The following is a 26,325-nucleotide window of genomic DNA, read 5'->3' as shown; positions in this document are numbered from 1 at the left end:
CCAATGACATCTGGAACACTCTTGCCATGTGATGTAGGGGGAAAAAATTCCAGCTTGATGATTTGATACCCACTGCGGGTGGGACTTCACAAAGAACAAGGAAGTTCTTCTTGTTTTTATACTGCTTACTAGGACAATCATACCAAAAATGAAATGTGTCAACTGACAGGAACTTTGAATTGATGTCTCTGAGCACTGGATCCATGTATGTCCAAATCAATGAGGCATCTTGTGTCTTTTCAACTCAGATACTGTGCAAAATCTACTCTTTTGTCCTTTAGTCCAGTACATTTAAGTATGAAGAATTATCTGTAACAAATTTTGTCCAAAATGGCAAGCCTGAACTTCAGAGTTGTATACATTTCCAAATTTCTGAGAAGGCGACATGTACGCTATTTCTATCACACATTTGAATTGAATTCCTGTTTACCTGGGACTGGTTTCTTACTAAGCACATATGTGTTGTGGTTTCAGTTTTGATCTTTTCCTCATACAATTGGATGAACATAGACAGACTACTACCATGCTTTAAAAGCTTTGTTTTAGTGAATTTGCTGTTCCCTATTTGTTCCTCAACATGTTTCCATTGCTTCCATTCGACAGGGGTTCTGTCTTGTTCCAGGGTAAGAGTTGTGCATTTGTTAGCACATCTTCAGCAGGTCCGAAGAAGGCATGCCTCACTTGCAGAAGAACAACTCACCAGATTAAAGCTCTCTTCCAATATTGTAGTCTTCATGAAACCACACTCTGGAAGGTTACTGATAAAAACAGGTCTTTCAATCAGAGGCTTTTGGTGGTGTGATGTAGAATGGTTGCAGAGCACAGAATGATGAATAACTGAGTCTCACAGTTGGGTTACATCTTAGCAAGTCAGTGAGCACATCTCAAGTCTCTTATTTGGTATTTTCTCACTCCTCAATCCTCACTTGAGCTAGAAGTAGTTCTGGTCCACCATTTTGAAGGCCGTCCCAAAGCTCTTATTTCTGCTCTGAGGATCGAGGAATGAGGAGGAATCTCTGAGGAGCCAATTCTCCACCCGGCACATTTGAACGAGATGGTGGAGAAACACCACATGTGTAAGTGCCCGTTATTTTCTTTTTGATATGTAATGCAGACAGGGAACCCAGCTGTGCCTCCATTATCGTAAATGGACGTTGCTTCCTATGACGCTTGAGAGGAAAGGATGTCTCATTTCTCTAAAAATATATTTCCTCATTTCTTTTCTCCTTGTGTCTCACCATGATCCCCGGTGGGAGGGACGTAGACGCAAATAAAAGACGCAAATGAGGGAAACGTGGATGCAATTAAGACACAAAGATGTACCCACTATGTAGGTTGATCATAGTGACAGTAAGGATTATTCTCTGCTGCTTGACCTTTTTTTGTGTGATCATGTCACTTTTGTCTGTCGTAAGACGTGCAGAGCTAATGAAGAACTCCTGGACAGTCTTGGTGACACTATCAATGATTGTTGATTTCTTCTGTGTTGTGTGTTTCCTTTCTCTCATCAACTTTTACATCAACAAGCCATTGAATCTTATGAAGAAGGTGATGCTTTTTCAGAATCCAGCCAGATAGTGTCAATGGTTGACCACTGGACTTGTGAAGTGTCTTATTCTTTGACCAAATCTGTTTGTTCCTCGGAAGCTTTCTGGTGAGAACATTGTGAAGAGAAGCGTTCTTCTGATCAAAAGATTTTTAAGTGTAATTCTTTGCATAATTTTGTTGGTCTCCCTCTCTCTCTCTCTCTGGATAATTTATTTGGGTTTTATTTTGTACCTGCTTTCGTTGCCATATTTGCTTTCACAGTTTGTTCCACACTTGTTTTACCTTCCTCCGTTTCCTTTTCATATTCAAAATTTCTCTAGATGTCTTTTCCGAGTTTTTCTCCTTTGCCTTTGACTTGTAAGAAAACATCTTCGGCTGCTCGGCAATTCTACACTCTAGTCTAGTGGACCATCAGGGAGCGTGTCAGCCTGTAGTGATATACTGCTCTCTCTCGCAGTCTGTGTTTTTACTGTGAATTTTTCCAAGTTGAATCCTTCTTGAATCCTTTCTTCCACCTTTGTTTTCCTTCTCTAGTATCTCTCTTTTCATCTCTGGCTGACTGTACACTTTCTCTCTTCTCTTATTTTGGCACTCCCTATCCCTTTTCCTCCGCTCCTCCACTGGCAGTTTCTGCTTGCCTAACATACAGATTATTTGAATGTCATTATGATAAGAAAGGGCATGTTGGAAAACTGTATTCAAAATTCTCAGTCTTTCTGTCTGTCTGTAGGCCCAATTACAGTGGAGACATAATATCATAGAGTCCTGTCCTATGTATGTGTTTGTGTATGCTAGATCATAATGGAGGGATAACATGTGAAAGAAAGTGCAAAACATGTGAAATAAAGTGCATGCTGCTCTACTTTATTTTGACCTCACCCCACACCATACACTTGACCTATGCTGTCTACTCCTTGACTAGACAGAGCCACTAACCAGCTAAATCACAGAGACAATAACGTTTGGTGCCCACACACAGGTGCAGACAGTTCCGTCACTAATTGACGTCCACAGGAGCAGAGTGGTTTCAATTTTGGTTCCGTTGTAAACCACTTATTCAGGTCCTTTGGTGGGTTCGATCCATCATACCAATGACTGTCACTCTGCTATACTATTTCCTGTAATAATAAACAATAGACACAGACCCCGTAATCTCCCTGTAACATACAGGGAGCTAAACAATTTGTTGCCAGTTCGGACTTCCGTTATCAGTCCCCAACAAAGCCATGCACCTCAGACAATAAAAATGGCTTTATTAAATGTCAGGTCGCTAACTAATAAGTCATTTTTAGTTAATGATCTTATAAGTACGTATAACCTGGACTTCACCCTACTGATCGAGACCTGGCTGGATAGAAATGGTGCAATCGCGCTTATTGAGACTACACCTCTGGGCTTCAAATTCATCCATACCACCAGATCTGATAAGAGAGGCGGTGGAATAGCTGCTGTCTTCTCTGATTCCTATAGCTGCAAGGAAACCCCCCTCGGGAAATTCACGTCTTTTGAACACCTTGCTCTTACCATACATTGTACTGCTACGATTTTAATAATTACTGTCTATCGGCCACCAAAATCTAAACATGGCTTTCTTGACGAATTTTCGGACCTACTGTCTACGGTTTCCACTAACTATGATTATTTCATCATCCTGGGTGATTTTAATGTTCATGTTGACAATCAAACAGACCCCGATGCTAGAAACCTAATTGGCTTACTGGAGGCATTTTCTCTCACTCAGCATGTTTCTGGACCCACACACAAGTAGGGGCATACTCTAGACTTAGTCATATCAGAAGGACTTAATATTACTGTACCCCCTGTCATGGATGTTGCTATCTCTGATCACTGTTGTATATTTTTGATGTGTCTGCTCTTCCTGTACAACAGAAGAGCACTCACATGCTAACAAAACACTTCATTGATAATTACACAATTGAAACCTTTCAGAAAACCGTAAATGAGTTGTCTGTGAATGTTCTCATTCATCCAGGTCATGGTTATCCAAAGGAGTTGAATCAAGTGCAACTGGACTTGGTATATATCCGTAAATGAGTTGTCGCCATTCATGTCATCACAAACTGAGGATCTTGTGAACGACTTCAACTCAAAAATACGGAATATCTTTGACAACATTGCACCTGTTAAAACTAAAAACATAGAAAAACAAAAAGCCCCCTGGAGAAATGGAGTGGTTATTAGGCAGCTTAAGAGAGACTGTCGCCAAGCAGAACGACAGTGGAGAAAGACTAAACTTCAGGTTCACCATGAAATTTACAAGGACAGACTGAATGAGTACTGCAAAGAAATTAAACAGGCCAGACAGTCTTTTTTCTCTAAAATCATTAATGAAAATATTAACAACAGTGAAGTGCTTTTCTCCACTATTGACCGACTTATTAATCCACCATCTCCAAACCCATCAGAGATGCTGTCCACTCAAATATGTGAGCAATTCGCTACATTCTTCAATAACAAAATTATTGCCATTAGACAGAACATTAGTGCCTCAAGATCCAGTAATGAACCTACCCTCCAGTTCTCCAGAAATATTACTGGTACCATGTCTCACTTTGACACTCTAGACCTTAAAAGTCTAGACAATATTGTTAGGCGGCTCAGGTCGTCCAACTGCTGCTTGGATCCTCTCCCTACCAAATTTTTTAAAAATGTTTTTAATTGCTTAGCACATGATGTTTTAGAAATTATTAACTACTCTCTTCAGGCAGGTATATTTCCTGCAGCACTTAAGACAGCTGTCGTTAAACCACTTCTGAAGAAGAGTAATCTTGATGCGACAGTTATTGCCAACTACAGGCCCATCTCCAACTTAACATTCCTCAGCAAAATCCTTGAAAAAACAGTTTATTCTCAAGTTAATAACTATCTAATATCTATCAACCTTCTAGGCATTTGTCAATCGGGTTTTCGATCTCACCATAGCACAGAAACAGCACTTATCAAAGTTGTGAACGATCTGCATATGAACACAGATTCTAATAAATTGTCTGTTCTTGTGCTCCTGGATCTCAGTGCTGCTTTCGACACTGTTGATCATGATATTTTCTAGAGAGATTAGAAAAATGGGTCGGCCTCTCTGGCCCGGTTCTCAACTGGTTTAGAACATACCTTCAGGACAGGCAGTTTTTTGTGTCTATTGGAGACTTTTCCTCGGACAAAGTGGGTATAACGTGTGGGCTACCCCAAGGTTCGATTCTTGGACCACTACTATTCAATCTCTATATGCTCCCATTTGCACAGGTTATACAGAAACACAAAATAAATTACCATAATTATGCAGATGACTCACAACTCTACATATCCCTATCTTCTGATGACCTATCTCCCATACGTTCCCTAATTCAGTGTATTGACGATATTACTTTATGGATGTCAGATAACTTTTTACAACTGAACAAAGACAAGACAGAAATACTTATTTTCGGTGCAAAGACTCAGAGACAGAGAATTGCAGCTCATCTCAGCTCTCTGTCTCTGGAGTGCAAAGGTGAAGCTAAAAATCTTGGTGGAATCATGGACAGTGATCTAAATTTTAAGAGCCACATCAATCATCTCACAAGATCAGCCTTCTACCATCTTAAAAACATTTCAAAACTAAGGGGCTTTCTATCAATATCAGACTTTGGAAATTAATCCATGCTTCTATAACAAGTAGACTAGACTACTGCAATGGACTATTCACCAGCCTCCCAAAATCCGTTGTGTACCAACTACAATTAATTCAAAATGCGGCAGCAAGTGTTCTCACCAGAACTAAAAAGTATGAGCACATTACACCTGTTCTTAGATCTCTGCATTGGCTCCCCGTAAAAACTAGAATTGATTTTAAAATTATTTTAATTGTATACAAAGCGCTAAATGGCCTTGCACCACGCTAAGATATGTTAATTCCCTATAAACCAGCGAGAACTCTCAGATCCAATGGCAGTGGTCTTTTAACCATCCCTCGTGCTAGGTCTAGAGCAGGGGAAGCTGCATTTTCTATTTACACCCCAAGTAGATGGAACGCCCTGCCTGAGGACCTGAGAGAGGCCCCCACACTGGACACATTTAAAAGCAGGTTAAAAACATTACTTTTCAAAACACCCTACAGCTAAATTCATAGTGTGTGTGTGTGTGTGTGTGTGTGTGTGTGTGTGTGTGTGTGTGTGTGTGTGTGTGTTTGTATATTTTGCTATTTTTATATATTCTGCTCTGTTGTTACTTTTAATTAATCAGTGTTTATGGCACTTTTACTTATTTCACTAACTCAGTTTTAAACTTGTTTGTACTTTTCTAGAATTTGCCTGTACTTTTATTTATTTCTTTTTTGTAGGGGGGGGGTTATTGATTTCATTGTTTTATTGTGTGAAGCACTTTGTGTTACATTTGTTTGTATGAAAAGTGCTATACAAATAAAATCTGATTGATTGATTGATTGATAATAAATAACTGTCCTTAACCAAGAACATGGCCTGCACAAAAAAGTGGAAAGTCAACCAGGAAAACTCAGTTCAAATCTAACTGGACTGATGAGTTTTGTTTTATTTTACCGAACCACGCAAATGCCAAACCGATATGCTTGATATGCATGCAGACCATAGCTGTCTGCAAAGCAGATAACCTCAAGTGGCATTTCAACACTATGCATGCTGCCAATTTTAATGCCAACTACCCTACAAAAAAATTGCAAATATGATAACATCATGCAAGCACTACATTTGTACTATCTGTAAATCAACATCGGCACAAAAGAGTGCAAGAGCTGCATCATTATATGTTTCTTGGAATCTTGCTAAAGCTAAGAAGCCATTCACTGATGCTGAGTTGATTAAAATGTGTACAACTGATATGGTTGGCGAAGTTTTAAATCATGATGAGAAAAACAAGAAAATGATTGTGGCGCTATTAAAGCACGTGCCATTGTCGGCTCACATGGCAACAAGAAAAGGAGAACTTTTAGAGGAGGAGTGTTTTTCTAATCTACTCACCAATTTGAAGAAAGCAGAAGCTATATCAGTAACACAGACTCGTCCTGTGACCGAACCAATATCGAACAGCTTACCTGTGTTCACAAGATTTTTTTTGATGGGAAGACCTTTCGGGAAGATCTACTTTTTTGTTTCCTCTGTCTGGGCACACAATTGGGGAAATCATCTTTAATGAATTAACACAGTTCTTTGAGAAGAATGGCTTGGATGTGAGCAAAATCGTGTCCATTGTCACCAATGGGGCCCTGCCAATGGTGGGACAACACAAGGGCTTGGTAAGCAGGCTTGCTGCTGTTAAGCCAGCTCTTAGCATTTCATTCAATGTATTATTCACAAATCAGTATTGTCACTAAACTTTGTGGGGAAATGAAAGAGGTGACGGATACTGTGACAAGACTGGTAAATTTCATTTGCGAGAGTTCTAGTCTGTCACATCACATTTTTCAGAGCATTGCTGTAGGAAGTATAAATGGAACACAAGGATCTTTTGCTGCATAACGATGTTCACTGGCTGAGCAAAGGCCATGTATTTGAGAGGGTGTGGGACCTACACAATGAGCTTGAGTCATTTTTATCCGGACTACAGAGAAAAAAAGCCGAAGAATATCAGAGGTTTTTAAGTGACCATAAAGTGATGGCATACGTTATTTTTTTGTGACATCATTTTTCATCTAAATCACCTTGATCTGCAATTACAAGGCAAGAACAACACTGTTGCAGACATGCGCAAGGTAGTTGAAGCTTTTCAGTCAAAGCTGAACCTTTTGGAAAGAGACATTCATGGGAGAAAGTTGCACTTCCCATGTCTGCAGGAGCATTGCAAGAACAATGAAATGTGGGAGGATCCAGTGATGCAGGATTCCATGATGGGTGTGGCAGAACATTTCAAGGAATGATTTGAAAGCTCCCCTAAACTCTCAGGTGACATCCTCCTCTTCCTGAGACAGCTGTTGTCTGTTTTGGCTGATGACCTGTAGACTGCAGAGGTCAAAAGGCTGGTACCTTCCATAGATGAGGCAACTCTTCAGATGGAGGTCTTGGAGATGGGAACATCTGATTTGCTCAAAGCACAACACAAGGACGTTTGGATGAGTGATTTTTGGATCAACATGGTTCCCCAGGCTCGATTCAAAAACATGAGAGCTATTGCAATTCTCCTACTCGCAATTTTCCCCTCCATATACATATGTGAGTCATCATTTTCTTCAATAAACTCGATCAAGAACCAGGAAAGAAACAGACTCTCCAATGCACATCTTGGCCAGTCCCTCAGGATCGCCATGACAGAAAACAGACCGACATCAGAAAGGTTGCCTCATCCCATTGCTCTCACTTCTCTCACTGACTGGTGAATGAACATCAATTTAATTTTGTCCATTTGTCCATAATTAAATGCTTGGTTTTGGAATTTAATTTGTTTCAAGAGTGTTTTTTTGTTTTTTGTTTTTTTTTTACTTGTGTGACCCTCAACACAGGCTTTAAGTATCCCAGGCCTAAATTATTACCATTACTACCACCACCACTACTACTACTACTGCTACTACTACTAATAATAATGATGATAATAATGATAATAATAATCATAATAATCATAATCGCAGCAACAACAACATCTGCATATAAAACAACTTTTACTGGCGCAATGGGAAAAAAACCTGGATGTTTTTGTCCTTGATTCGGTATGCTTGACATGATTTGATCCTCGGGAGAAACTAATTGGGGGACCCTGGTGTGAAATATATTGATAAACAGTATTGTGTGTGCGCGCGTGTGCATGTGTGTGCACGTGTGTGTGCATGTGTGCACATGCACATGCAGATTCTTATGTGTGTATGCGTGCATGCATATTTATGTGTGTGTGAGTGTATGTTAGCTAGATTATGAGAGACCTTATTAAATAGTCCTATCAAACTATCACTTTAAGGTGAGTGTGTGTGTGTGTGTTATTGGAACAATTACCAACACCGTCAGATTGCGCATCAACACCGTCAGATCAAAAATCTGACGGTGTTGACAAAACGTCATGTTTTTACATCTAAACAGTGTGGTCTGCAATAGAACCATATAGCTTTTCCTCAGTTGCTAGTGAGCTCTAAACCCCGACCAAAACATCGGCATGTATTCCACAATTATTAACACATGTTTATATACTGGAGAGATGGTGAATGTGTAAAAGCTGAGCTCAGTAATAATCAATATTGTTCCTTAAAATGATCAAACAACTTACCACACCATGTGTAGTACAGTTGCGGTCAGCATGAGCAGTAAGTGACCAAGGGGTCCTCAAGAATATAGGTGCCCAGGGTAATTCCTGATTCATTCACGATAATGTAACTATCTGATGGTTTGATATAAATTGAGCACGTGTTTGTAATAAGCAGATATTTACTGAAAATTTTATGACATCACCATACTCACTGTTTATTATACAAGTTGACATTGTAACATTCTAAATTATCCTCATATTTAAACATTTGAAGATTTTTTAAACCTTTTTCTGGGCATGTCTGTGAATGTTGTCATTCATCCAGGTCATGGTTATCCAAAGGAGTTGAATCAAGTGCAACTAGACTTGGTATATATCCGTGAAAATCCTTTTTCTGGGCAATTTGAAATATTGATTTATTGCTGAGGACAAGTTATTTCCAGGTACGTAGTAGATTTGTAAACAAATAACATTGCTATGTATTCAAATAAAACATTTAAAAAATGTTATGGGCATACGCAGTACTTTTACATGTAACTTTTTATGTACAGTTATCATTAGAAAGGTCTTGATTTTCAACATGAGTCTTCTCTGTAGGACGTGTTTTGCCCCGAGGCTCAACAATGGGGGATTTAATAGTGTGTGTGTGTGTGTGTGTGTGTGTGTGTGTGTGTGTGTGTGTGTGTGTGTGTGTGTAGTCATTCTGGTTTTGTTTAATTGCTATTAAAAGGTCTCAAAAACTTTGAAAAAAAAAGTCCCCTGACAAAGACCAGCTGCAGAATGTGCCTAACGCAGAGAAATGATGAGAATTTATGCGTTGGATTGGCTCATGGACTGTTAGCCTTTGTCTACGTGAGCACATGCACTCTGTAGTCAAGAAGGCAAGAAAGCAAAAAGCCCACTGCTTATTCATCACTTCCAACAGAAAACAAGAGAAACATATTTTCTTCTATTGTTTTGAATATTATATACTGTAACCATGAAATGTATTATTTTGACCCCTTAGTACAACATGATCGGGCCCTGCTGTGTTTTCTAAGTCAGTTAACTCCCAGCATAAAGTGTGTGCGTCTCTATGATTGTATGTCTGTGTGTTTGTCCATGTTCTTGTGCATGTCTAGGTCTGTGCGTGCATGCATATACATATAGTGTGTGTGTAGTTAGTGTCTGTGTGTTTCTGTGTCTGCCTATATGTGAATCCATGTGCCTCTTCTGTATGTGTACAAACATGGTTTGTGTACTTGCATACCTGTGTGTGTGTGTGTGTCTGTGTGTATCTGTTTGTATGCATCTCTATGTGCATCTTTACATAGTATTGTGAGCATCTGTATGTGCATGTCCATGTGTGTGTGTGTGTCTGTGTGTCTTAGTGTCGTTTTTGTGTGTGTGTGTGTGTGTGTGTGTGTGTGTGTGTGTGTGTGTGTGTCTCTCTCAGAGATAAGACATTAACCAGCTGAGGGCTGCGGTCTGTGTGATGTCTTGCAGTGACTACTTTAGAGCACTATTATTACTGTCTGTCTTTACGCCACACTGATAGTGGAGAAACCTCCCCTTCCCCCTGTCCATTGTCCTCCATCTATCTTCTCTCTCACTGTCCATCTCCTGCTACAAAGATTTCAGAGCCCCCTCCCACCACCTACTCACTCCCTTTCCCTCTCTCTCTGTTCGACAGACTGATGATAACCAAGTGTCTTTCTGCCTCCTTACACTTTAATGACTTCCTTCAGTTTCCCTCTGCCATTCTCTTCTTTTCCTCTATCAGTGGGGGTTTTGCGTCTGTCGCCTTCCTGTCTATCTCTGTCTTATTCACACAGTCACATGGAGAGACTGTGTGTTTCTATGAGTAGTGCCAACCTCTCTTTTTTTCCTCACTCTCTCCATCTCTCCCTGCCTCTTTTCACTTTTCCACACACGGCTCAACGTCTCACCCTTGGCGGTCCTTCCCACTGTTGTCTTTTCTCGCTGTCTTTCTGCCCGTCTTTTTTGTTCCATCTCTCTTCTTTTCTGCTCTCTGGTATTGCCGTGTCGTACACATGGATGAATTACTGTGCAATGCACTTTCGATGAAGGTTGGACTGCACAAATCTGCATATAATATAGTGAATACCAATCATTTCTGCTGTTCATACTGATGTGCATGTGTGTGTGTGTTGTGAAAATGACATTAAACCCAGACACTTCTCCTTCTCTCTCCCTCTCTTTTTTCTTCTCTGTTGCCTTTTTTCATCGTTGCTCTCCTCCTCTTCCTCGCTCTTCTCTCAGTTTCACTCCCACACTTTCACTTCTGTCAGCCTGCCTCCTTCTCACTTCCCCTCTCTCCTTTACTCACATTGTCTGTCTTTCCCATCCTCCTCTCTTCCTCGCTCTCTCATTATCTTAACATGGCCTATGCAAGCCTTGATTCATTCTTTCGCTCCTTCTCTTCTGACTGATGTCATCTGGCTGGGCCGAGCTGTGTCTTCCTCTCCGTTGTTTTTTTTTCTCACGATCTCTCCATCAATCCCTCTCTCTTTCCTTCTCTCTCTTCCTCCCTCTCTCTGGTCATCGCCCTCTCTATTTTTTTTAATCTCCCTCACTGCTTTTCCTTATCGCTCTTCTTGTTCTTGTCTTTCTTTTCTCTCACACGCCCCCATACTTTGTCCGCCTCTCTTTCTTTTTAAGTGATAAAAGGTGCCCGAGATGCCATTTCCACAAACATTTTAACCAAACATTTTAAGGAGACTCATGAGGGCACCGGGTGTAATTTGCCAATAGTTCACTCATCAAAACCTCAAATATTTACCAAACGGAGGACAGAAACTGTTTTTGTTTTATTTTCCTCTATCTGGGTCTTGGATCTCTTTCTACTTTACGTGTCAAGATATGTCTCATGTGTTTCATGTAAGGAATTAACCAAGTCAAAATCCTTGTTTGTGCAAATTAGCTTGGCTGATCTTTGCAGAGCTTTAATCTTACTTATCTATTGATGATTGACTGTTTCCACTTGTGGTGCCTGTCTCTGCTTTTTATTCTGTACTACAGGTTTTTATCAGTTTACCATCGGTGTGTGTCTTTTTTACTATATGTTTTAAGATATGTATGTTTCTTGTTCCCTGTAGCTGTCTTACCCTGTCTTTTTATATGTGGGGTCTTTTTTTTTTTATGGATGCAGCATGGGTGGAAGCCCGATCCAGATTTCCTGCAATGTGGGACAATAAAGTCAATCTTGAATCTTGATAAGACATATTCAGACTTTACGGGATGATGTGCATCACATATTTTACCCCCAGGACGCTGTGCTAAACCTCTTTGCTAGTTTTGTGAGGCCAGACCCAAATCTCAAGTGTGGGGAGCTGTGTATCGAAAGCGCTACACGTAGAAATGGATGGAGAAGCTATGACCTGATCTCATACTTGAAACCAGCCAAGATGAGCCTGGGTGGAGCATGCCGCTAACAGTCACTTGTTTTCTGTCTTACTAGGAACTTGCCTCTTTCATACCACTTAAACTAAATGACTACAGTTAGCAACGAAATGGACGTGTGTTGCATTTGCAGCAACACTTTCAACAAATAAAAAAAACAAACCTGCACTCTATGTGTTCATCCAGTTGCATCTTATATTGGTTAAAGCAAAGTTGTTAGCACTGTAGCCATGATAAATGTTGTTTCTACCCAGGCAGTAAAACAAGAGACCTCTTTGTCAGCACTGCAACTGACTGAAACACCCCGGCTCCTCTACTTCTCTTTACCCCCTTTATCTCTCCCTCTCTTTTTTGTCTCTCTCTCTCTCTTGCCCTCTCTGTCTCCTAGCTCTCTTTGCATTTCCCTCTGAATTGCTCGTTCTCTCCACTTTCTATCTCCCATGTCTCTCGCGCTCTACTTCTCTCTCTATCGTTCTCCTTGCAGGGGTTTGTTTGAAGTGTCTCTCCAGCAGCAGACAGATCCAGCGGGTTGATAACAGCCCAGTAATCAGCGACAGTGACATGGACGGCTGACCTGGCTCTCACTATAAAGAAACTCCCGTAAACCCTCAAGACCCTTTCTTCCTCTTAAAGACTTCCCACTAACCAGGCTTGAAAATGAGCCACATGTGGTCAGAGAGCAGCCACATTGAGGCTGCACATGATAGCATATCCAGAGGTGCATCCAGTGGTTGGTAGCAGTTGTTAAACACTCAGACACAATATAAATAGTTTACGCTGCAGTTAAACTGCCATTTACAGATCTGTTAATATAATACAGAGAATGTTCTGCCATTGAACACTTTCAGTTTTCGTTTTTTGCCATTTGTTTTAATTTCCTTTACATTCAAGGCATTTAGATGACACTTTAATTTAGACTTATACTAAGTACAACAATACAGTAAGTTTTGGTTTTTGAATAGGTCTCGTTACAAATAACCAAAATGAACTGAACAATGGACAGGGCTGCAGACTGTAATTCAATAAGGCAGGTGGGGCAATTGACAATAGGCGCTAAAGGGAGTGGCATCATATTCCATTGCATTTGATTTTGATGTTACAATTGACTAAACTAAACGAAATTAAACTAAACTAAACAGAATTACACTGAACCAAACTCAACATGGCTGTGAGGTTTCTGCAGATTTCATTGTCACATCATAAAGCACTAGCCACTCAGCTGCAGCTACAGTCAAACCTTTAACAAGCCAGTTAAAAACACTCCAAACACAATCCAAACCTCAACTCTCCATAAAACACAATAAAATAGCCCTGCCATGGGGGAAGCCATTCCTAATGCTTCCTTTCAGTCTTGACAGTCATTCTTGATTCCCAACAGGGGAATAAACCCAAAGAGAATCCCAGGATCTCAAACCTGATGACTCAGCCTTTGGGGAGCTGTGACTGCCAATGCAGTGCATGTTAGGAAAGACTGAATGATTTAATGTATTGTGAAAAAAAAAAAAACAGGAATTGTTTCTTTTGACATTTTAAGTTGGGAGCTTTACAGCTCGATGATACAAAAGGTCTAAACCGAAACTATTTCATTGCACATCACAAATACACAGTGATCTTTATATCCATACCCCATGCACTGTGGGTGGGAGAGTTAGTAGCTAGCGGGGCAGTCAGCAGGGCTCTTCGGGGCAGGTAGCGATTGACATGTTGGCATTTTTTGGAAGTTGACCTAATGACCTGCCTATCAACACCTTGCTATCATAAGATGTAAACATAGCATCTCTTGGACAAGCTCTTTGATAAACTATACTTTGGTACCCAACACTTTTGATATAAAGAGGAAAGATCTGGACCATCTTGGTGGCTCAAACCAGCCCTCCAACTTGGCTTAGGCCAAATCTAAACACACCGGCTTTCAATTGCAGCTCAGAAGTTTGTTTGTTTTGGGGTTTTTTGCATGTCATTCCCTTTGCGTCCTCACTGTCCTTTCTAATAAGAGGAAACATATTGCAAAAGCAAACTTGGGGGAAAAAAGGTGAACATTTACTGTTCTACTTTTTTTGTTGTTGATAATTTGCCTTGTGGGGGAGAGCAAAAATGAGGCGTGATGACATGGAGCTGCAGGGTGGAGTGTCTAGGTACATCAACCTTCAAATGAGGAACTGGTGAGTTTCTGTATCAGGAAGGCATCCATCCTGCTGAAATGTCCTTTAGCAAGGCACCTCCCATCTTTAACCGCTGTTCAGTAGCTGACCATACACATCTGAGCTCACCATGGAGAAGTCCCCATTTGGAATCAATTTTTATTATTATTATTATTATTATTATTATCATTATGTGGCATTAGTGGACTGCAGCCCTTAAATTTATCAAGCCAAGAGGACAATTAAGTCTTTGCTGAGCCATCAAGACACCCTGGACCACTGCCTATCTTCATTTTTCAATCGCACATAGAACTTTTTCTACTTTTTTCACTGCGGTCCTCTTTAAACGATGCAATTAAAGGCCATTTGCTGCTGAATCAGAGAATGGTCAGCAGTTGTGTTTAGACTGAGCGGGAGTGCGCGAGGGATAATGGCCACAGATTGCCGTTGCTATTAGCTGCTATTAGCGCTGTCCCGGGCAGCTCCTCTGGGCTGTTTGATGTATGACTGCAAAGGATGATGGAGCACGCAGCAGTGGCCTCACTCAGCATCCTATGGACCAGCTGTTTTTACAGACCCAGTTCCAAATCAAGTCGTATTTGGAAAAAAAAAGAAAAGAAGATTATTTTTATCCAGCTTAAATGCCAGGTGGGTGGGGATTTAACATGGAGGAAAGTAAGAAAAAATTGTATTGGAAAGTTAAGACAATTACAATAAGGTTTTTGAAAGTCAGTGAGCTACACTTGGACTGAAAACTTAACCATTACAAACTAAAAGTGGCAACTGTCTGAGGTGATCCTCGGACATCCCTCCAACTCTATTTGGGGCTGAATGTTGGTTAATGTATTTTATCTACTCATTCATGATAAGGTACCTTTCCTCACAATGAGCCTAATACCTTCTCTTTCTTGTCTTTTCTGTAAAGCGTCACAGTAATAATGTAAAAAGCATACATGCCATAAAATAGATAGGCACGATTGCTCAACTTCCTGTTTTTTATTTACACTCAATATAAAAACTGAGAGGGAGACGCTGGGGACAAGATAGGATTTCCATGTGCCCGTCTATTGAAAACAGAGGAGAAGTTTAAATGAGCTGTAAAGTACATTTCAACACATTACCATTTTCACTCTGCAACATTTGCTTAATCCTTTTAAACATGTCATAACTTACAATGAGGCACACGAGAGGAGAATTTACTAAAGAGTTTCCTATATTCAATAATATCAGGTCGGGGAGGGGGGCATCCGGGCAGTGTAGCAGTCTATTCCGTTGCCTACCAACACAGGGATCGCCGGTTCAAATCCCCGTGTTACCTCCAGCTTGGTCGGGCATCCCTACAGACACAATTGTCCGTGTCTGCGGATTTGTCCTGGTCACTGCACTAGCACTTCCTCTGGTCGGTCAGGATGCTTGTTTGGGGGGGGGGGGGGGTAGCGTGATCTTCCCATGTGCTATGTCCCCCTGGGGAAACTCCCCACTGTCAGGTGAAAAGAAGTGACTGGCGACTCCACATGTATCGGAGGAGGCATGTGGTAGTCTGCAGCCCTCCCCAGATCGGCAGAGGGGGGTGGAGCAGTGACCAGAACGGCTCAGAAGAGTGGGGTAATTGGCCGGACTCAATTGGGGAGAAAAAGGGGGAACCGGGGGAACCCCCCCCCAAAAAAAGAAAGAATGTCAGGGCTGGTAAATTGAGGCTTTACTGTATCTGTACTGAATTGTAAAATCCAATAAGATTGACTTTTGAGTCTACAGTCCCACACCATCATCTCACTCCTGTTTTATTTGACTTTTTACTGTATGTTGACTGATAAAAAGCAGACACAATTGAAACGTGTAAATAGAATGGAGGTTTAAATGAGGCCAATCAGCCTTCCTCTGGAATTTGTTCTCTACATTATTCTTTCCCTATCCTCCTCTTTCTGTGTGCCTTTCTATATTCACTGCCTTCTTCCCCCTCCTGTCCGTCCTGTTGCAATCTTTCCCCAATGTTTCTCTATCTCCCTTCTCTCTATCTCTAAAGTTGTCTTATTTTCTCCTCTCCTCTCTCTGTTCTCCTGTTTCTTTGTTCTCTCTCTTTCGTTTGCTCTCTCTCTCTCTTTGTGGTGCAGGTTATCATGTAAAGAACCTTTGCCCACATCAAAGTAGAGACAGGCCCTGTGCCTGCCCGTATCTCTACCTCCCTCCCTCCCTCCCAGCCGCTCACTCATTCGCTCGCTGTCTCGCTGCCTCACTGCCTCACCCGCTCTGTCTCAATTACCCACACTTTCTGTGGGCTGACAGGCCTGGGGAGAGAGGTTCATTTGAAGTCAGTCATTTGGCAGAAAGCTAAACAACTCCCCCGTTAACTGCCTCACTTACTGATATTTACAGACATCCAGTCAGCTCACACAGGCACACTCTGCCCAAAACCCAAAACCACCTTCCCACTTCAGCGGCCAATACGCACACACCGACGACACACACAAAATCGGTTCAACTTAAAAAGTATGAAATGTCTGAATCTCTTCTCGTTTCATCCTTGGGTAAAAGCATAGGTGACACATCCTTAAGCAAGTTTAGATGTTAATATGTTGCTCTCTCGCTCGCAAAGAGAAAGACATGCAGAGGTTGCATAGCCGTAAATCCGTCTTACTGCTTGGCTTGACCACACAAAGAAAGAAAGAAAGACGTTGAATGATTAGAATTTTATCTTAATTGAATTAAAGGAGAAGAAAGATGAAGGAGTAAGTATGGGCTGATATTTTGGGGTTGAGGAGGGACATGATATGGCCAGTTGGCCCCATAAACCCCACAGGTTAAAGCTTAATCGTTTCTGTCCGGTTGGGGTGATGCAGACCTCAACTCTGGACTTGACCCCCAACTCTGCTGAGGTTTAAACATGTGGGTGGTAAACGTGCATGCACACACATACATGCATGCATTAACATGCATATCACACACGTGTACACACACACACACACACACACAAACCTTCTTACAGAAATATATAAATGTATTCGTTCAACTTTAACAGAAAACTGAATGTATGTTTGCAAGCAAACAACTGAACTCAACACACACATACACATACTATATACACAAATACACACACACACGCACATGTCTGCCATAAACATTCGTTATCACTTCACATCCGATTAAAGCCAGTAAAACACCAATCTGTATTTATGACTTCTCCAGATTAGTATCACTGAGAGTAACTCATTCCTTCCCTTTAACAACATTGGGAGTGGAGGAGAAGAAAGAAGTTCCCATACAATGTAGAATCAACTCTGGTGTGCTGCAGAAATAATGAAAAATTAAATTCTAGCTCGCCTCATTTACATTGGAATGTATTTCAGCTCAAGAAATGAATCAGTTTAGATCTGACCTCATAAGCGTCCGATTAGATGGGACTGTAACAATCCCCAAGGGGGAAATTGAGTTCTGCTTTAAAGATGAGCTTCTAAGATGAGAAGCTGTGATTTACAGCTAAATTTCCTTTTTCCCCTGAGATCTGCACCATGTGAGAAATGTAAAATGTGATCCGAAATGTATATACAATGATTTAAGTGGGAGGGAAGTGGAGTCGACAGTCTTTGGTACAATCTATTAAATGCAACCCTTTCATGGGATCTATTGAGATTTAGGAAGGCAAGGGATGAGCAGGAGCAGTGCAAGGCTCCCCTCCATCTATAAGTTTCATGAATTGGCCTTTAATAAAGGTCATTATATGAATGCACATCTGTAGTTCATTCATATGGGAATGAAAGCAGATTGTTGCTTGAAACTGAAAGCTTATGGCCTAACTATGAAAATTATTGCATCAGAATCAAGCTAATAATATCAAGTCTATTGTCCTGTACCTTTTATGTAAGGGCCAAAAGCATGTCATATAAAAACCAGTATTTTTTTTTTTGATGTGTCGAAATGTTATCATTGACAAAAAAAAAAGGGTATAGAATAAAGCCTTTGTGAGAAAGTTAAATAACGTCAAACTTCTGGAGAAGAACTGAAAAAATAAGACAGTATATAGACAGTAACTACACATAGGACAGCCAGTCAGTCCTACTATAGCTGAACATTCCCTCTGTGTGATTAATATCAACCCCTTTTTAAAAGGCATGGCTTTGCAAGCTTTACTGCAGCTCTCTTTCCTCTCAGATACTGAAAGGATTGTAATGATGATGAATGTGACGTTCTCGCACAAAGATCCATTTCAGAAATATTTGCTTTGTTAATTTCATTTCATGGATCAACATCACCTAGTGTAACCCAACTGCTCCATTTTCAAAACGAGCCAGTAATTAAAGTGAAGGGGCTTGCATCATAAAATGACAGCAGTAACAGCTATAAAACCACAGGAGCTTTTGTGTGGTCCACATACAGTGGAGGCCATGGTGGTAGCCTTCACTAATCTAAACACCGCCATTACAGCTGCCACCTAAGATCATTTTAAACAGGCCCTAACACTGGTATACTTTTTTTTTATAGTGCCGTACTGAGAAGACTGCCTCACTAGTCATTTGGTACCATGTTAAAATATGACTACCCTTACAAAGTGTTTACGAATGGTTTGTTAATGTTAATTTACCAAAAGGCAGTTAAGGATGTGAGATCAGCATACTTCTCTGAACTGATATCAAGAAATAACCGCAATCCTAAAGTTCTCTTTAGGGTAATTGATTCTGTTAATAATGGTCCCTCCACTTCTTTTTTTGAATCTGATGTTGAGTTGTCCGAACAATTTCTCACTCATTTTGTAAATAAAGTTGAGAATATCAGGTCCCAAATCCAGCCTGGCCCTTGCATTCATTCCATTTCCCGTGTTAATTCTGCCTCTTTTACCCAGTTCCAACCAATTACAGTTTCAGTGTTAGAGAGTATAGTCTCCAATATGAACTCCTCCTCTTGCATCTTAGACATCATTCCCACTAAGCTGATCAAGGAGGTATTTTCAACTGTTAGCCCCATTATTCTGCAAATTCTTAATAATTTTCTGGCCTCTGGCTCTTTTTGAGAGTTGCCGTGCATTTTTTTTGAGACAGTTGCATGCCATTGTTCACCCATTGCTGAAGAAACCCAATATAGATTCCCTATCCTTTAGTACCTACAGACTAATCTCCAAATTGTCTTTTTTATCTAAAGTTCTGGAGAGAGTAATTTCATCTCAATTGATTCCTTTTATGAACACTAAGTGTTTTAACAGTTTCCAGTCCGGTTTTAGAGCACTTCATAGTACCAAGACAGCTCTAGTTAAGGTTACTAATGACGCACTACTGACTCCAGACAGAGGTGACTGCTCAATTTTATTTCTTTTAGACTCAACTGCTGCCTTTGACACAGTCGATCACAGCATCCTCTTACATCGCTTAGACTTGGGTTGGCATTAAGGGCTCAGCTCTTAGTTTATTACACTCTTACCTCACCAGCAGAACTTTTTGTGTTATTCTGGGTAACTCTACTTCCTCGATGGCCCAGTTGAGTTGTGGTATCCCTCAAGGCTCAGTTCTTGGCCTCCTTCTGTTTTCTATATACATGCTACCCCTTGGCCAGGTCATTCAAAATCACAATGTTCTCTACCATTTATATGCTGACAACACTCAGTTATACATGCCACTAAAATCCACAGATCCTAGCACCCTAGCAAATCTCACAACTTGCCTCTCTGACATTAAATCATGGATGTCCAAAAATTTTCTTAAATTTAATGACGGTAAGTCTGAGGTCATTCGGTTCGGTCCCCCAAATTCCATCAGCTCTTTTGGTACTAATCTTGGTGGTCTGTCAGGTAGTCTTAAGCAGGCTGCTAGGAATCTTGGGGTAATATTTGATACTAACCTCAGTTTTGATAATCAAATCAAACATGTTGTTCAGTCATGCTTTCTCCAGCTAAAGGTAATCTCCTAAATTAGGTCATTTTTATCAATTGCCAATTTGCAAAAAGCTGTACATGCATTTTATCTATTCTTGCCTGACTATTGCAATGCACTTTACTCAGGTATCAGCAAGGGCTCCCTTCACCATCTGTGGTTGGTACAAAACACCGCTGCTCGGCTCATTACCAGGACAAAGAGGCATGACCATATCACTCCTTTGCTTGCCTCCCTACCCTGGCTGCCTGTTATATTTCGTATTGATTTTGAAATGTTATTGCTCATGTTTAAGGCCTTAAACAGTCTTACCCCGACATACATTTGTGATTTATTGACCTGGTATACATCCTCTCGACCATTAAAATCCACAGATGGAGCCCTGCTGGTTATTCCCAGGTTTCAGTTTGTCACAAAGGGTGATCGAGCTTGCCCCCCACACTATGGAACTCGCTTCCTATTGAACTAAGGCAAACCAAGTCTCTAGTTTCTTTTAGATCTCTTCTTAAAACTTTTTTTTTGTGAAAGTTTTTTCAAATGTTTGATAGTTGTTTTTTTATTTATTCATATATTCATAGAAAAGTTCTTTACTTCATCCTACACCCTTTTCGAACATGGTCCAGTTATTACTTGTGTTTTTACAGAGTTTGCAAAATATGTTCACTATTATTTCCATTTGTTCTTGTATTCCTGCCTATATATTTTATTTTGTTATCTTAACATGTTTGAAATAAAATCAATATCAATACTGTTTTTATTTTTACTTATTACAGTAAATTACATTACAGTCATTTAGCCGACGCTTTTATCCAAAGCGACTTACAATAAGTGAATTTAATGTAGGAAATCAGGATAATTACTAGTCATTAGAGGTCATAAGTATTCTTACTTATTTGGTCTTATTCTTTGTCTTGTATTGTTTTATTTCTTTGTAAAACACTTTATGAGATTGTTTAAGAAAAGTGCTATATAAATAAAGTTATTATGTTTATAATTAGTTTATTAATTGGGTTGTGGACACTTGATGAATCATAAAAAGCTGCTATAACGCATTAGATAAAAAGGGCAACAGTGACAAGTTGCTTGGCAAATAGTGAGCCCACATTTATTTGTACTGTTAAGCCTCAGATCTCATTGGTTACTTAGCTAGCAACTAGCAAGATCTGCTGGCAACTAGCAAGATCTGAGATTTAACAGATTTGTAAAAAAAAAAAAAGCAGTAGTAACTTGATTTTGCCAAATAGTGAGCCCATATCGATGTATGAAAACTGTGTTAAAACTTATTTATAATTGTATATTAATGATTTTCAAAGTATTTAAAACCTAATTATAAACCTAAATCCTTTATAAAGGGCAGTGTTATTGTAACAGTTATTTTTTCCACTACTGCTCAGAAAATAGGCTCTAAGTGTAGGATTCGACTTTCCTGAAGCATAAATTGACTAGTTAATATCAGTAGGGGATACTGAAAGGTACTGCGTGAAACAAAGTAAATGATTTATAGGCCCCCTCACTCCTAACATTTCTGCATTGAAAACAGTACCCCCCCCCCGCCGCCCGAAAAATACTTGGCTTGTTTATTATATCTAATAACCGAGTTCATAAATGGCAGATGTTGACGAATGTGCCTGTATCAATTACTTTTTGATGCAAATTTCTTTGTCTTGCTTGCTTTAATTTGCTTTTTTTTATTATTATTATTTGCAATACTGAACAATAGGGGTCAGTATTCAAGCAAAATTACACCCAGCAGCTCTGTCCCCAAAGATGGGTTAAAAAAAAAAAAAAGGTGAGAAAGCCCCCAAAATCTCCCTTCTGTCAGCATGGCAGTCCACATAATGGCTTGACACCTGAGTAGGGACTGATGATTCTTTTCCAGTGTCTACAACAGAAATGTCTTACTCAGGATTTTAAATTGGATCATTACAGCTGTCTACACTGGGTCTTTCTGGATTGTCAAGACAAGCGACTTGGCTCTCTCACACACATGCCAATCAATCTGCTTCTGCAGTTTTTACACGTCTAGTCTGTTTTTTGTGCATGCAAGTATAAATCCACTGCTGATTTTCAACACATAAGCTTTCCAACTATTGAGATGTCTTCATTCACTACTATAACAAATCTCTTTAGAAAACTACATATCATTTTGCCTACTAATTGCTTCAGTGGGTTATATATGAATAATGAATGTATGCCATGTGTAGTCGATTCAATTCATGCGTATGCAGCATTTTCACGTCATCTATCACTGTTATTACTACAGTCTCAAGACTGCCATGTAACATGTAGATAGAACTAAACTGTCCAACACTTTGCCTTCTAGTTCAAGTCATGAATACCACATTCATTGATTGACCTTATCGTGCTGCTGGTGTCTGGACATATTTGGCACTGTACAAAATAAGCATACTGGAGAATATTAAGCTGTTTGTGCACAATGCCACATTTCTTACTTTTGAATGTCCAGCTGAAATGTAACCCATGTGGATGGACACAAAGTGATTTGTGTCGATCATGTTCTGGTTAGAAGACGTCAGGACATGATGAGCACAAAGTCTGATTAAATGTTTGCTTTAACTCTTAACTTAAGATTTAAGAGTTTTAGGCACATTGCCACTTTTTCCACTCTGAATTTCTCTTTCACTCTCAGTTTGTCTGCCTTGTTCTCTCCAGGTCAGTCTTAGAGAAGACACCCTTGATATTACTGAATAGCTATATTGTAATAAAAAGCACATGTCCCTCAAATGACTCCATGGCTCCCAGGACATTCCTTATAAAGACATAACCTGTGGCCACCCGGCTGATCTCACAGGGCAAAGTGGCATGTCATTTCTTTGTGGTTGTGTAGATTTGGCTTACGCTGGTCCATGACTTAAACGTCATCCCCTCTCTCCTCTCCACCCTGACTGCCTCTCTTTACAATATTCATGAATAGCACAAAATGTCAATTTCATGGACAGTTTTAAATGAAGAACTACACAATGGATTCATCTGTACATGGGATCAGAAAGCACAGCCTGAACACTACAAAAACTGTCCAACTTCACAAGCCCTTAGATCTTGTATCTATATTTATTCTAAAAATCTTACTTGTCTTATGACAAGTGAAACATTATTTCAGTAGCATCACTGAGGTTGACTGTCAGAAGTGCAGGTATATCTATCTGTCTATCTATCTATATAGATATATACACACACACACACACGTATATATATATTTATATATAAACATTAGCAGCTGATGAGTGCAAGACACACGAAACAGGCCTGTACCACAATGTATCAAAACCGTTTTCCCTGTATCTGTGTTGATATATATATATATATATATATATTGGAACAGGGTGTATCCTTCTATTACTGGCACATGAGCATACTTTATGTGAGAAGATTGACTTTGACAGTGGTAAACATCATGCAATATGCCAAGGCTATGCTACTATACAGGTCTACGCTAATCTCTCTCTCTGTCTCTCTCTCTCGCTCTCTCTCTCACACACACACACACACACACACACACACACACACACACACACACACACACACACACACACATATACACACAGTCACTCATCGCAAAAAATTTCTGCATGACTGTTATGTTAGGTACCTTGGGTCCCTGTAGCATTTTAAACAGCTCACGCTCTCTACTCTGTGATTTTTCACTGAGAAAATCAGAAAGGTGAGGAGAAGACAGCGGGAACAACACAACAGGACTTGGTTCGCCCCAGTAGGATCATGCATGAGGCTTCAGAGGTAGCATACTTAACCACCTCACAACCTGAAGGTTCTTGTGACAGCATATGTATTCATGTTTTATATAATACTTTTCTCCTCTTGTCTGTCTCCATGTCTGCTAATAATTTCTGAGGGTTTAACTGACCATGAAACTACTTCCCTCCATCACCCAAGGAAATACATGGCATGGCACTTTGAATAACTTCCCCCTGGTTTGATGCTTGTGTGATGCTGTCTAATGAGACACACAAGTCTATTGTATGACACTCGAATGCTGACGAAGCACTTACTATACTCACTGACGTGTTCAAATATACAATAAAAAACCGAATATTAGTAACTGATAGGCCTGATAAGAAGCCTGAAAACCACTTAGCGTCTAATTATTCAACACATCAGACAAACAATAAACCCTCAATTTACACTCATCTGGTTTCACAGATGCAGGTTTAGATCACACAGTGTGAAATCTCCAATAGATAGTCATAATTTTTGCCTACATAACTAAAATGATTTGTCTCTTACCTTCCTCAGCCACTGTGTATTGTTTTCCATCGCCGTCTCCAGGTGCTGCAGCTTCTGTGTCGACCACTCGCTGTCTATGGGTGGAGCATCCCTCTGCACCACGCTCGACCCTGCGTGAGAGCCGCCATACTGCTCCGGCTGCGGTCCTCCGCCCTGGCACCCGTCCATCTCCGGGAGGATGAAGGTGTAGCTGCACTGGCCATGCTGGATGCGGTGGAACCTCCTTTTCCTCTCTGCATTGCCACCTCCTCCTCCACCTCCTTTGCGTTGGCCTCTCCCGAGTCCTCCTCGCTCTCCGTTGGTGACACCTGCTGCAGCAGGGACTGCCAACAATGTGCCAAGCTGCAGGAGGGTCAGCAGCCCCCAGCCCAGCAGTAGGCTTTTCATGGCACTCCTCTTATGCAACTCCAAGTGTATTCTTAAAGTCCGCAAAGAGGGTTAAGAGCGTCCCATTCACGCTTTGACCCCAATTCAAAGTTGAAAGTAGAACAAGGGAGTGTAGACAGGAAGCGCAAATTGTGTGCAAGTGAGCTGTTGTATCTGCACACGTGGTTGTCTTGGCTCACTTTGCTGAACTTCAGGGGGTCCTTTAAGGATGAATGTGACCTCTTTTTTGTGAAATTACAACACAAGCGGCAGCACCTGTGCTGCTTAAAAAACTGCCTCTTAACCTTCTCTCGGCATCACGATGACTTCCACCAACACAGATGAACAGGTCCAAAAGAATATGCTGACTCCTGTTTCTTCTCCTCCTCCCTCGCTTCTGTCCGTTGTCCTTCTTTTAAAGTGAAGAGATTTTTTTTGTCCACAATCACGCCCTTGTAGTAAGAGTTTTTGTTGTTGATCTTGTTTTTTGTTTTTTTTTGTTTTTGCTGTTTTTTTTCTCCAAGGGTCCGTTCCTTTGTGTTGAGTTGGTCTCTGTTAGATCCGCCTGGACCGACACCACTCTAACATGAGAGGACAGGCATGCGCCGGGCACTTTCAATGGCCAGAGAAAGAGAATCAGAGAGAGGAAAGAGACGAGAAAGAGTAGGGAAGAGGGAAAGGAGGCTGAGGTGGTCTGAATCCACAGAGCAAAAGCAGGACTTGGGGGAAGAAAGTGAAGGCTGACACTGGAGATTAAAAGAGTGCCCAAACTGAGCCAAAAAGAAAGAGAGAGAGAGAAAGATATTAGGAGAGAGAGAGGGATTGAGGGGTCATCTAAGTGGACTTCTCAATCTTCAAATGTCTAGAAGTCAAAGAACAGGAGAGAGAAAGACTGAGAGAAAGAAAGATAAAGTGGAGTTTTTCCCCCCCTCCCATCCTGCTTTGGTGGCTTCAGTTTCACAAGTGGCCAAGGAGAAATACTTCTGCCCCCTTCTTATCTTGGGCCAGCTGAGAAAGGCGAGGAATGAGGGAGGCGGGAAGGAGGTGGACACAGAAAAGAGGAGAGAAATGTGAGGGAGGAGTGGAGAGAGAGAGAGAGAGAGAGAGAGAGAGAGAGAGAGAGAGAGAGAGAGCAAGCTGAGGGAGGTCTATTAGAACATCCTGATTATTTGCGGGCTGAGAAGAAAAGAAAGGGGGGAGGAGAGAAGGAGACGGAGTGGGTAGAAAAGAGTGAGCAGGAAGGAGAAAGCAGGGAAAAGGAGATCAGCGTAGGAAAAGGAGAGTGAATGAAATATAGCAGCAGAGAGGGAAAGGAAGGAGAGAGATGCAGACCGACGTGGAGAAGGAGAGACAGACACTATAGGAAATAAAGGGAGCAAACAGAATGACAGGCAAAGACAGAAACAGAGCGACAAACAGACAACCATAGAGGAGGAGGAGGAGTAGAGAAGATAAATGGAGGAGGAATTGACACATGGGGAGAGCTCAAGGGAAACATGGACAGACAGAGAGAATAACAGACACAAAGAAAAATATTGAGGCAGTGTAAGGAG

The 26,325-nt window shown here is 40.7% G+C and overlaps 1 protein-coding gene across 1 annotated transcript in view; it reads right to left on the bottom strand.

Moving 5' to 3' along the window:
- Nucleotides 1–25,690, bottom strand: part of angpt4 (angiopoietin 4) — a 99,850-nt gene extending 74,160 nt beyond the window's left edge. The window contains exon 1 of the mRNA XM_056273915.1: nt 24,407–25,690. Coding sequence (XP_056129890.1) covers nt 24,407–24,793 — 387 coding nt within the window. The 5' untranslated portion in view covers nt 24,794–25,690. The remainder of the gene's footprint in view (nt 1–24,406) is intronic.
- Between the last annotated feature and the right edge of the window lie 635 nt (nt 25,691–26,325).

The sequence above is a fragment of the Lampris incognitus genome, chromosome 2 (genome assembly GCF_029633865.1).
Source record: "Lampris incognitus isolate fLamInc1 chromosome 2, fLamInc1.hap2, whole genome shotgun sequence".
Classification (NCBI taxonomy): domain Eukaryota; kingdom Metazoa; phylum Chordata; class Actinopteri; order Lampriformes; family Lampridae; genus Lampris; species Lampris incognitus.
The sequence above is the reverse complement of the archived record's forward strand: the minus strand, read 5'-3'. Positions and strand labels throughout refer to the sequence as shown.